General features: G+C 37.6%; 1 protein-coding gene across 10 annotated transcripts in view; it reads right to left on the reverse strand.

Moving 5' to 3' along the window:
• rims1b (regulating synaptic membrane exocytosis 1b) overlaps window positions 1-14,195 on the reverse strand; it is a 56,394-nt gene that overhangs the window by 31,505 nt on the left and 10,694 nt on the right. For 7 of the 10 annotated variants that reach the window (XM_043237877.1, XM_043237859.1, XM_043237852.1 and 4 more), the window contains exons 2-5: window positions 13,357-13,570; window positions 10,864-10,875; window positions 9,542-9,562; window positions 1,763-2,031 (exon numbers count right to left, since the gene is read on the reverse strand). In XM_043237877.1, coding sequence (XP_043093812.1) covers window positions 1,763-2,031; window positions 9,542-9,562; window positions 10,864-10,875; window positions 13,357-13,570 — 516 coding nt within the window. The remainder of the gene's footprint in view (window positions 1-1,762; window positions 2,032-9,541; window positions 9,563-10,863; window positions 10,876-13,356; window positions 13,571-14,195) is intronic. The other 3 variants (XM_043237885.1, XM_043237829.1, XM_043237837.1) reach the window with 2 other exon arrangements.

Raw genomic sequence — 14,195 nt, forward strand, 5'->3', positions numbered from 1 at the left:
ATCAAACAGAAGTTGGAAAGACTGTGAGATGCTGCGTTACTAAGTGCTGCATCCGTTTTGCATTCGCAACTGCTACAATAGCAGTTATTTCTAGTAAATAGCACAACACTGGGTTAACCCCTGTGTTTTAAATTGAGGGAATTCAAATCCAAAAGGATTTAGCTGAATATGAATCTGATAGGAAGACAAGCAACAGACGTCATCTTATAAAGAGATTATAAGGCAGGAGCTGCAGTCCACATACTGCCAGTTGAAAACAGGTCAGGATAAACAGATTTTGTTGAAATGTCCCTCTTAAAATAGAACAAATGGTATGTTGACAGTAGGGATATGTAACACCACCTATTTTGAAAATTCAGCTAACATTAGCTGCCCCACTTTATATTAGCTGATATGCTAATATATTACTTATATTCAAATGAATTATGTGTTAAAATTAGTTTTTAAACTAATGAGTTTTTAAACTAATACCTATCCTAAACCAATAGCTAAATACTATATGAACTCAATACTATATGAACTCAGTAAGTGCACTGTATTTATTGTACTGTATTTTTTTCCTCGATGTAAGTAGATAAAGCTACGTAATTTGAAGTGGGACAACAACGAGCCACAAAAATTGACAATATAACAAACGTTTATTTATTAAGAGCTTATCTTATTGAATATACTATTGGTCATTGTTAATTCATGTTTGTTCATGATACAATTTTGGTATGATTCGCTCTTTGAAACATGAATTAAAGGGTCACTCCACCCCAAAATTAAAGATTTGTCATTAATCACTTACCCCATGCCATTCAAAATCTGCAAAAGCGTTGTCCGTCTTTGAAACACAATTTAAGATATTTTGGATATAATCTGGGAGGTTTGTGACTGTCCCGTTGACTGCCAAGTAATGAACACTGTCAAGGTCCAGAAAAGTATGAAAAACATAGAATAGTCTTTCTGCCATCAGTGATTTAATCTGAATGTTATAAATATTTTAATCAAGCTGTTATTTTTATTTTCATTGTGTACAAGTAGTATTCTCATCACATCATTACATTCAGATTGATCACTAATGGTAATTGGACTATTTTTATGATGTCTTTCATACTTGTCTGGGCCTTAACAGTGTTAATTATTTGGCAGTCAATAGGAATATCTAAAATATCTTAAATTGTGTTCCAAAGATGAACTAAACTTTTACGGGTTTGGAATGACACAAGGGTGCTTATATGATGAGAGTATTTTCATATAGGAGTGAAATTTATACACTTTAAAATGTTGAAATTGTACTATTATTGTATGTCCATCAAACATGTATTGTTAATTATTAGTTCATGATACCTAATCCATTAATTAATGTTAAGAAATTGAACCTTTCTATAAAGTGGAACATGACAGGAGAATCTTTTTTGGGATAAAACTATTTGAATATCTGGAATCTGAAGGTGAAAAAAAATCTAAATATTCACCATAAGTCACCATTAAAGTTTCCAAATGAAGTGCATATTACTAAAACTCAAGGATTCAATTTGAATATATATACCGTATATAATGGAAAATTGACTAAATATGATCTTTACATAATTTTCAATAGATTTTTGGCATAAAAGAAAAAACATTTTGACCCATGCCATTGCTACAAATATACCTGTGTGACTTTTTGTGGTCCAGGGTAACATACATGCACTTCTGCATTGCACACTTTACAGGCTTTGACAAATACAACTTGGGATTGGCACGTGTATGAATCGTGTAACGTTGTTTGGCGTACTTGTCTCGTGGTGGTTCACTGCGGGAGCGTGAAGCAGGCATCGTATCTGCTCCCCTGGTGGCGTCACCGGCTCCAGTGCTGGGTGGCAGGGTGTCGTTTGTGACCGGTGCCTGTGATCTGGACCGCAACTTCCTGTCCTTCTCCAACTCAGGGACACTGAGGGGAGCGCCCACACTAAGAGGCCTCCCCCCAGGCCCTGATGAAAACCATTCTCCTGACTTAGTTAGGATTTCCTGCTGTTTCCTGCACAGGTTACATACCCACATCACCTGCACAGACAAACACAAGTATTATTAGGGCAGGCAGAGGATTTATGATCACTGCAAACGATCCGGATTACAGAATAGCTAATATATCGGTATGCAGGATACTTGAATTACATTGTTTTACAGTATTTCAAAAAATACATTTAAAATGAGACAGACAGACATATACAAACATAAAATACATAGACACAGTGCATCCACACACTATCAAACAATGGACATTCGTTAGCTGTATATAGCTAATATAATTTTAATATAGTAATTTCTCTTAGCAATAGGCAAGGACTATAAATATAAGTAATATAAGTAATCATGTTCTATAAAGCTGTTTTCAAGTCAGTCACTCTACGTCTTTTACATTTCCTACACCTGCTGGATTGGACTATTTGCTGTTGGCAGCTATATTTTGAAAAGTCATTCAAAGATTGTAGATCTAGCATCCAAGGTACATATTTTGAAAGCAGATGGTACCTAAAAACACCATAAAAAGATTGAAAAGCACAGTTTAAGGTTGGGACAAAATTATATTTACTACAAACATAATCTGAAATCTACAAAGCTTAAAAGCTCTGAATTGATGGCATCTGGAGGCGTACTAAGAGCACTCTTCAAGAAAAAAGAAAACTCATAACGTAAAACTTACATTAATTTTTCAGACACGACTGAAGATATTTTTTAATATTCTCTCAGTTTTTTTATATCCACTGAGAGACCGTGCTACCAAAACTTTTATGCATTCAAAATTATTGAGCAACGCACATAGGTAGCTCATTAAATATTGCAACCATATTTGCTTGATGTGTAAGAACAAGCTTTATTGGTTCTTGAGTAGCGCAAGAAAACTAACTTCACAGCAAGCCAGCATGTTTCAAAGCAGTGATTCTCAAACCTGTCCCAGGGACCTCCAACCACCCCACATTTTATACGTCAAGTCTATACCAGTTCAAGTCTTGAGCAGACTCTACTATTGAGCTGACAAGTTGAATCAGGTGTGTTAAATAAGAGAGACATACAAAATATTCAGTGACTTGGGGTCCCCAAGACAGGTTTGAGAACCACTGATATAAAGCAGTTGTGTCTCCTCTGAAAACTTAGCACTTGTCATCACTTGTCATGTCACAAGGTACAATTTTCTTTGTCTTTTTTAAATCTATTTATGAACTTTTTTTAAAAAAGTGTCAAAGTTTTGATTGTGTGGACTTTCAGTGGACAAACACAAATCTGTCAGGTTTCAATAAACTTTTCGTCTTGAAGATGAACAAAAGTCTTCTGGGTTTGGTAAGTACACTAATACACCAATATATCATCAGATCATCTTGCAAGGCAAGTCTCTGGCAGTAAATATAGGTCCCCATGATGATTTTGTGCTTATTCTTCAATGCCCTCCAAGGCGGTCCATTTTAAATTAACAAAGCTGCCAACTTTGTCCCTAGAAACTTTTAGTGTCTTTCATTCCATAGATGTTTCTTCTCTATAGCTTTTGTAAGAGGTATTTTTGTTATGCAACGTTTGAAAACGTGTGACATTTATGCACCTTACAACTCAAGATTATTCAGTTTAGTTTCCAATTGCTCAGTTGTATTTTAACTCAACTTTGTGCCATACCACAGAAATAAGTGATTAACAGAAATGTTGAAAAGTTCGACATAGCTCTGTAACAAAATAAATAAGTCAATGCCGTGATTCAAAAATTTGACATATTTACATTCTGAACTGTTATTTAACTACTAAGCTGTTATAGATGCATTAAAAAAGCCTTTAGAAAAGCTTACATTTGATTTATTAGGGCGTGAAAATGAAATAGGAACAGAAATCAGAAACAATAAGTTGAAAATTGTAAAATGCTACAAAATGTTTCCAAAACTGCAACGCTCCTGCTACAAGGTGCTAGAATATGAAGCAAGGAGTGACACAAGAGACAGACACATATGGCAGTAGATGATAATTTTACCATGGTTTTCTGTTAGCATGCTAATTAAACACCTTTGTTAGAAAACCAGTGCTACATAAATATAAATAAGAAGAAATCAATTCAGATAAAAAAGTATTTTTCGTTACAACTGAGGTTAACTGTCTTCTAAATAAGAAGTAAAAGAAATCAGCCATCCTTTTCTTCATCTGGCTAGATTTTTGCATTGCAAATGCACAAGTTATTATATCATCAGCCTCATATTTGTCAATCTGCTTCCTCCCATCTCTTTCCTTTTCCCCAATGAAGCCCTATTATTGAGCCCTGTAATGGTTCATTCATGAGATGGATGGCTGAGGCTGCCTAAAATACCTCCGCCGACACCATATTTCTTCACTTCCTCTACCCATATTTCTCTCACCCTCTCTCTTACACTCTCTCCCTCTCACTTTTTTTTAGCTAGCCAGCTAGACAGGCCTGATCTGACATGATTAGCGGGAATGCTAAATCAAATGAACAGCTCTTGCCTTGACAACAAGTTCACGGCTTTAAAAGCACAGAGGTCCAATCTATTGATCTAGCGTTAGGCTCTTAAAGCACCCTTAGAATCACAGTAAATCCACTCCTATTGTAATACAGGAAGACTGTCCTGGCAGCAGGAAATCTGGTCGAGAAGGACCTTATTTTTTTACTGATCTCTCTGATTCTACAAGGAAGCCAAAGGTCTGTGCGATATAGAACTGTGTAAATCACATGGACGCCCTGCAACCAACACTGCATGTTTTATCGATCGGATGAATGGTGTGAGAACGGAAAAGCAGACATCCTCCGAAAAGCCTGTAACGTTAGTCATCTTCAGCGCCTGGCGATCAGTCGCAAATGGGTTATGAAAGCAAGCGCTTATATGATGCGCAAAAACAGAGTATTTCGCAACAGATGAAGCCAAAAATGCTTCATTCAGAGTTCTGCTTTGTTACGACAGACGACTTCTGCTAGTGACAAACTAACTATTTCATGTTACTCACATGGTGCCGTCCTCCTAGATAACGGATCCCCTCTCACAGGGTCAACCTTCAACGCCATGAACATCCGGAAGAAATTTCTCTGAAGTATCGCCAGTGCGAGATACCTTTCGGACAAATGCGTCGCATTTCTGTGTTGACCTGATCTTGAAGAGGAGAGAGGCTGTTCTAGGACGGGACGGATATGAGGGACAGTGAGAGAGAAGGGACGAGAGAGCATCGTGGCCTGATTGGATCCAGTTGGCACAGCTCCAGCGTAATCTGAGGTAAATCAGATGTGCAGAGGCCCACAGCTGTCAGCCAGCCAGAGAAACACTCTCAGGAAGGATTAGCAATCCCTGCTAATCCTACAGCGCTATTGCTAGCCCTTCCCATTATTCAATCCAGTGACGAGACAATGCTGCCTGCAATTTTCTCCTCAGAGCCACTGGGAAACTACCACTGCAACACTGATCTTGAAAAAGACGGGCCACAGACCTTTAGTCTGTCTCAATGGAAAAATACGAGATGTTTTTATTTATAAAAAGAAAGTAATTCACACATACAGGTGAAAACTGGTAACAAGATCAGATGGGTTTGAGTAGGAACTGAGAAAATCAACACCTAATAATTTTGAATATGCTTAGTAGAAGACGTAGATGGCTAGATTACTCAGCACTAATTTTGCGCAGTTGAGGATGGGTAAAATAATCCAAGGCTTTAATCCTTGAATTAGATCGAATTCGAGCTGTACGCACAATGGAGGATTCACTTTCTCTCTGATTTTTTTTTTTTTCTTCAAAGGCCAGTTCACAACAATATCCAGGGCAGCTAAAGCCATTAAAGCTTCTCATCTTGCAAAGGCTTGATTCTAGAGCCCCTCTCTCAGCTAGAGAACTGAAGAGAAAAGGGAAATAAAACATTTCCAAATGTAGGCCACTAAGACCTGGCTATTGTTATGAGACAGAGAGAGAGAGAGAGAGAGAGAGAGAGAGAGAGAGAGAGAGAGAGATTATATCTGAGAGGGGGCAGGAACAGTGGTTTCACTGTATTCCTGAATAGCATGAATAGGATTTTCTGCTGCAGGGAGATCACTGGAAACTAAGTATCAGAAGACCCTATAAAAATCAGACAGTAAACAAGTTTAATTGAATTTAACTGCAGACCTGAGGTCAGCACATATGGAAAGAGAGAGATGGATGTGTGTGTGTGTGTACGGTTATGGGTGTAAATGCGATCTCTACTGTTCTCTAAGCATAAGCGTGCCAGCCACCCCCTGCTTTGGTGAATACTGTTCTCCATGGTAACCAAATGAGTGAAAGAAGAGGAGATATACAGAGGACAGTATGAGTCTCAGAGTACATGGAGGCATGAGTATCACATTTATTTGCCCCTTTTTTCACCAAAGACTAGTTAGAAACGTTTAGTTTTATTAAATCGGTTTAAACTGTTCATGCCAGTGAATAAAAAAAAAGTTAATTCATTAAATTGAAATTAATGCAATTTAAAAGTAGTCCAGTTTAGTTAAGTTTGATTCATTTGTGTGAATCAGTACAAATTAACTGATTCAGTAGCAGTTATACCTCAAAGATTCACAGAAGTCCTTTTGTGGGACTAACTCATACATTAACAGGTGTTTTTTTAATGTTTAATAAAACTTGGAGAACAAATGGAGAACAAAAACCTTGAAAATGAAGTATATCGTTCATCAAATATATTCAGTCAAGTCCTTATGCCGCATTACATATATTAAATAGTAACTAGACAAATATTGGCTAATAAATCTATGTATGAGCATGCTGAGATATTTTAATGTTCTCTCTTATGTAAACACTGTTAAGATTAATTTTTATAAATCAGTTCAAACTGTGTCAATTAATTCAAAACTTGATTCAATTCATTGTCTAATTTGCAACATAGTCATAGTAAAAGTAAAAACATATCCAAGACAGATTTTTTTGTTCTATTGCTCAGCCCTAAAAGTGAGCAAATAAAAACATGAAAACGTAAATACAATGATATGACTAGCTGTAAAGAACGAAAGCAGTGCCATAGGTCTGATGCTAAAGAGAAGTGAAGGCAGGTGGGACGGAGAGGAATAAGGCAGTCTACTGCATCTGCAGTGGTCTGGGGAAAAGGACTGGGGCTCAACTGTGCTACTTCAGAAGAAATGGGTTATGAAAAATAACTGCCTTCCTCTCAAAAACTGACAGATCTGCTGACACAGTCTCATTGCAAACCCCAAAGAGAAAACTTGCTCATACATCACACACACACACACACACACAGAGAGCTGGGATCCAATGAAGCACTCAAGGGAATTTTAATATTAAAGCACGCAGACACCTGTGACAAGCTGCTTAGCCTGTCAGTGCTAATTTAAAGGGGTCATATCGTGAGAAACCAAACTGTTCCTTGATCTTTTGAAAAAAAAAAATATTGCAACATAATTCCCGATATTTACAATGCCCTATTCGGTTTCAGAAAATATACCATCCTTGCACTAGCTGCCGGCCTGCCACACATCAATCCACAGAACAGACTCCTAAAGGACTTTCACATTTGCTTGGCTAGCTCTACCACCGGACGACTGAAAAGAGGAATAGCATGTGCGCACATCAGCATTTGTGCGCGTCAGAACAGAAACAGAACAGGGATAAATAGAGTCCCAAGCTCGCTGCTGGTCAGAAGGGAGGTGTTCTACTGGTAAATAAAACTCATTCCTTTCCCCAACAACCCTTGGCTAACGGCTAAGCTAAGCAGTTTTTACGCTGAAAGGCTTTTAGGAAGAGATTGTTTCTTTATCTTGTTAGTGAGCCACAAGCACAAGTTTCTCTTGAATCATCTGTGCATTAGCTTTCCAAAACATTTCCGCTAGCGAGTCATTTTAGCATAGTATATGTAGTTGAGGTACGGGCTAAATGTCCAGTTTGCTCGGTGATAGATAAAGCCATGTGTGGTGTGCGCATGATGGAAATTTCAGCATGCACTGTAAAAAAAAAAAAATTATTTACTTCAAAATTTCATGTTCCATTACATTTGTATCTTGAGGTTTCTTTGTAATTATCTGAAAATTATTTGTCAATCCTACACTTTTTTTTCAGCGTATAGTGCGGACATATATGTCTTTCATTTAGATGTCCATACATCAATTCGATTTTTGGTGTGAGTGCGAAACATTTTTATCGGTCATAAATTCAGTAAAACAACTGGGCATTGCATTTTTTACTGATAAAAACTGTGACTGATCATAAGCTGCTCGTGTGTAAACAGACACTCTGAAACATATAGTGCATATATTTATTTAAAGGGACAGTTCACCCAAAAATAAAAATAGTGTCATACGCCGTTATGGATACAGTGTTTCTGCTTTAATCTGAATATAACATGCGTTGCATGCGATGTTAATGTATGCAACGCTCTTCAAAATTGTGCTACAGGGTGACACGGAAGAGATGAACTGTTAAAAAAAAGTTATTTTTGTTTTCTTTGTGTACAAAATGCATTTTCGAAGCTTTCGTAAAAAAATTACAGCTGAACCACTAATCGACTATTTCACATTGACTATTTTAACAAACACCTTTCAACGTTTCTGAGCCTTGACTGTGTGAAGATAAGAGAGAGATTTAATCAAAAATATTTTAATTATGTTCCAAAGATGAACAAAGGGATTACAGGTTTGCAACGACAGAATTTTTGGGAAACTATCCCTTTAATTATTTCACAGCATTGTAAATTTGATAATCACACTATAACCCAGATTTGGTTCTATTCTATTACCTAAACATTTTAGTGCGCATGTGTCGATCGACTGTACAAGTACGAAACGAAGCGTACTCTGGGCTTACTGTTCGAAAGACTCCGCCTATATGACTTCTGAGCTCTTCATCAAATAGATTAATTACAACCACGCACCGCATTCAAAGATATACGCTAAAAAAGCAAAGAAAGGGAGTGTATTTCTATTTTAGCAGCATAAATTCCACACCAATCATTCAGAATGAGAAAACAAGCACAAACACAACAGGAAACACGGACACCTGACAGGAAACACATCAAACACACACATAAAAACGCACAGGTCGCAAGTGCCCACTGGAGTGCAGGGTATTTTTCTCTGAGTGCTTTCATCAATGCTAACAAAGTGAATTGCGACTATAACATTACGTGCTAAAACCTTGATTTTTAACCTTGAACTTTCACCCTGTGGCATGCCTATTGCAGTCCCAGGGCACAAGCAGGTGCAGTGAACATGCACGGATAAGCATTCTCTCATCACTGGTAGCACTTTAAGTGAACGGGAATCCAATGTTCGGAACATCACTGCTGAAAATCATATAAGCGCAGCTTACATAATGATTTAAGTTAAACCCATTTGACTAAAGAGCAACCAGTTGTGAGACATCAATATTCCAACAAATCCAAATACCCTATTCCCCTAACCCCCTTGCTGTGGCAACGAATTCAGCATCCCTGGCGGTAGCAACAAGGAAGGGAGGGGGATGGGGTTCAGCCAACACATGCTAGTTTCCTATTAGCTGGCTCTCGTGAGGAAAGAATCGGTGTTGCCCATGCAGAATCTACAATACTCAGAATGTCTTACCCTGTCTTTCCCTATGAAACACTTTGCATGAACAGAAGACAAATAACGGGCGCAATATTAGTCAAATTCCGTTTGTGCTCAATACAGCAGAAAACAAAAATCAACTGAAATTTACAACACAATGCCAGTACACTGTAAAAATGTTTGGAACAGTTGTAAAGATGTTGCAATAAAAACATTCTACCATATTTATATTTTTGCAAGTAAGAAGAATGAATTACTGAATGATTTACTGTAAAAAACAACAAAAGGACATGCCAGGTGTCTATGCATGACGTATCGTATATGGTTACTTATTATTTAATGTCACCCTCATGTTAGCCTCAAGGAGGGATTTTGATCCATTTGAGGGGTTTTTTTCCATGAAAACGCTCGTGTTATCACATTGGACTAAAAAATTACTATAACGACTTAAAAAGAGGAAGAAAAAAAACTATTTAAAAAAACAAACAGTTGCGGTGCTCCCAGTCAAAAATGATCAACCTACAAAAAAATGCTTATATATCTCTTGCTGTGTATTCTTACTATATTAATCACCAAATCTTGGATACTCGTTCTCTTTCAGGTTTTGTATTTCTTTTTGTAACCGACTGATCATAAACTTCAATAATCTGAGCTTGTGTAAAAAGTATTAACTGTGAGCAATGTTTACTCAAAAACTGAGGCGCATAAGACGGATTTGGTAATAATACTGGCCAAGATTTGGTAATAATATCATAGCATAATGAGAAATTTTTCATTTTTGATCAGGAACACCAAATTAGGTAAAAATCAGTGCAGCACAAATATTAAACGGTTTCTTCTTACGTGTTTTATCAGTAATCTACACGGTGTTATTTTTTTGTTGCATATTCTGTTATTAGGATAACATTTGTACATTGTTTTGTTAGTGTTATGTGTGCTATCCTGCTAGTGTTTTGATTTTGTGTATAACCCTGTGCACTGTCTAGTCCACTTACAAGCTCTGAGTCATGATGATTCATCAGGCTTTCTATTGTGCCACCTGTATCATTAGTTTAAGGACGTTTTAAGATAGTTCAAGCAGCCATATTAACATTATAACACTGTTACAACGTTGTAAATCCGCAGCTGCCAGCTCTTTTTGTTTGTTTGTTTATGAGCAAAGCAACTCGCTATTTTTTAGTTTTTCCAATAGATTTAAATCACTCTCACGCACATACGTACATACACAGCTTCTTATCTTAGCAACGGAAATGGAATTAGTCCATTCAACGCCGTGATTGTTCACATTCAGACGTAACACAGCTTCCTCAAATCACATTAGCAGAGCACACAGCAAAAAAGAAAAGAAAAAGTCTAACCACTTTATCCTCCTTGAGTCATGCAGTCCAGGAAGCAGAGAGCGAAAGACAAGCAAACAGAGGTAGTGGGGGAAAGGAGGAGGGTTGGAGGTGGAAGAGAAAAAGTGTGAAATTAAAATTGAAAATAAATGGTGAGAAATGGAAAGAAAGAGCGTGTGAAAAAGAGATGGGGAGAGGGAAGAGTGGGAGGAAAAAGCGTTAGTGAAGCAACCGAGTTTTCTCTTGTGCGTCAAAACATATGACAAGGGCAATCAAAGATGCTTTATTAACTGTCTGAATTTGAATACGTGTTTAATACATGTTAACACTGAACTGTGGGTGATCAAAGGTTTGTTTTCTATACAGTACAGCAGACATGTCCAACAACGGTCATGTATGTCTCTCCGGTAGAGATGAAATGTGAAAACAGAAGTGACACCTAATATTCTCCATTCATACCCAATGGGAGCATCACAAAACACAGATGAGGGGTCCAAGCAGCCTCACAGAATGCTTGTTCAAGCCCGTGAGGCCTCGCTGAATCTGTGCCTGTGCATCACATTTCTCAGACAAATCGTGTTTGATTGAGGGGTCTGTACGTGACTTTGTCTCTGTAATGCCCCCAACAGGGAAGCACAAGAACTACAGCTGGGCTCTGTTGCAGCCTTGGCCTTTCAAGGTATTGATTGATGCTGGGTGCTGGCTGGGAGAATTTGACACCAATTGATCTTTACAGTGAGAATTATCACGAGAAAAAAAAAACGTTCTCAGAAGAAACTCTTAATCTTGACCGTCAAGAGGATATGACATTTTTGAGTGATCAACGCTGGGGCAGAAACCAGTGACAGGACGGAAAGCACATAAAAACTGAAGACATACATGCTTACGGATAATGTCCTCTGTTTACAATACATACATATTCAGTAAAATACAGCAAAATGTAGTTTAAGTATTATGGATACTAAAATTAATTATTTTTATTTAATAGCTGATAGAATTTATTTATATAACCGATATGTAATTATGTAATGAATTTGGGCACTTAGGCACTAGAGTATGTATACTTTTGAAATAAGCATTATTGGTATTGATGGTTCCATGAAGAACCCCTAATATCTATAGAATCATCTTCTTCTGTGTTCATTTTAGTGGAAAAGGTTTAGATTATTCAAATTTTCTTCACACTAAGAAAACAACGTTTCAAACTGATCACTGAAAGGTTCTTTAGGGAACCAAAAATGGTTCTTCTGCATCACTGCCAAAAGTGTGTTTTTACATTTAGGAGTGTTCATGTTTGAATAAAAAAAATATGCTCTCATAATAACAGAGGAAGAACCTATGGGATGCTGTTAGATAATTCTTGGAAAACAAAATTATTAGTTCAGTTGCTTCAAAGTTATAAATCAAGTTAACATGTCTGGTCTGAAGCAGAAATTACTATGCCTTTAAAAACATGAATAAAAACGGTTGTGCTTTTTCATGAAAATCAACAAATGTAAATTTTGCCATCAATTACTCACCTTCGTAATTTAATATAAACTTATAAGAGGTTTTTTATAATTATATAATGATAAATACATTTAGCAATAAACAATATTTTAATTAAATCAGGGATCTCTGTCCTTTCATTGCAAGTTAATTCCACCCAACAGTACGAGAACTGGAAGCGTAGAATTCTCTCAGGTTTCATTAAAAATACTTCATCTGTGTTCAGAACATTTTGTCGGTTTGGAACTACATGAGGATAAGTAACTGATGACAGAACTAACCCAAACATCTAATACCAGCTTAAAATCATAAGATAAAGACCTAATAGTACAGTGATACCGATATATTGTGCATCCCTATTGTAAACACTATTGTAGCTGCCATAATATGCTTTATGTCGTATTAACAGTAAATAGAGAAAACTGCTTTTAGAGCCCCACTGTTACTATTCCTTATTGAAAACTTTGAAACCTCACCCGGTAGGGGACGTCACCCAGCTGGGCAGGACGGAACTAAGGCAGATTGTTCCTCAGCATGCCCAGTGAGATGAGTCCATTCTCAGGTAAGACACTCTAGAGGAGGGGAGGCTGTCTTTAGAGACAGCAGGCAAGGATGAGATCCTAAAATAGACCCTCGCATGTTGTGCTGCTGGAAACGGTCCCACACATTACCCTGCTGGTTCTTAGCAAAGTCAATGAAGATTTCACTCAAAGAAGAGTCTTTATAAAGCTCAGAGGAGCTGTGGGTGGTTTGGATTTGCAGTCCAAATATGTGGACTTGTGTGGACAGAAGAAACTGAGATTAACTGCTCCATTCTGGATTTGGACTCTGTAATCGCTCTGAATTGTACAGTTTATACAGATTCAGCAAATTCCCCATCAGGGAACCAACCAAAACAACCGATGTGTAGTTACAGATGGAAAAGAACACTTGGTCAAGCATGATAAAGCAAATAAAATGGAAATGGAACGACAACATGAAGGATGAGTGGAAAAAAGCAATGGAAGTCTCTCGGTGGGTCCTTACGTTATTTGAGCGCAGCGACACTCTTCTCCCACAGCGGGCGCAGAACTTGGTCTGGCAGTAGGAACACAGATGCCCACAGCCATCTGCAAACTTGGTCTTACGGCAGATGCCACAGGTAGGTGCATCATCTTTATGGACAGCCTGCTGTCGTTTGGTTTCTGCCCCAATCTTCCTCACCTGCTCCTTATAACTCTCAAACTGCTGGTGCAGTGTCCTGACAGAAAATAAAAGAGGGAGAGAAAGGGGAAGCATTTGTTAGTTAGTTTGAATTGTCAGGCAACCGAAACTATTAATGTAGTTATGAAGCACTACAGACGATCAACTAAAAATGTTATTGGACAACATTTACCACTTGTATAACATCATGTTATATCCGAAATTATAGTTAGGTGTCTCATCAAAATTCAATCTTTCATACTTCATCAGAATTGTAACCTAACTCAACTTTGTCTTTTCCCTTCACTGGAATAAAAATAAACTGTTAATGAATTGCCAATGAGGCGCTGCTGTCTGCTTTAAAAAGACGGGGCTTCGTTCCAGAAACATTTCTCAAAGGAACATCACATTAGCATAACAGTTCTCTTCTAGCAAGTGGTTAGCAGCTCTAATGACCACGGTAAAGACATTAAGCCATTTAAAATAGATTCCCCTGAAAAAAAGACAGCTCATTGTAAATTGTGAATTCATTGCACGCGTTCCTTTGTAAAAGTTGCCTCCAACACTATAAGCTGACAGGTAACCAAAAAACGTTCATCCTCACCTTCTACCCAATATCCCCCCCCAGTTTTGTTCAGCTCCGTTAAATGTACTTCGGTTACACTGCAGTAAAAATCAAGGAA

The sequence above is a fragment of the Puntigrus tetrazona genome, chromosome 1 (assembly GCF_018831695.1).
Source record: "Puntigrus tetrazona isolate hp1 chromosome 1, ASM1883169v1, whole genome shotgun sequence".
NCBI lineage: Eukaryota > Metazoa > Chordata > Actinopteri > Cypriniformes > Cyprinidae > Puntigrus > Puntigrus tetrazona.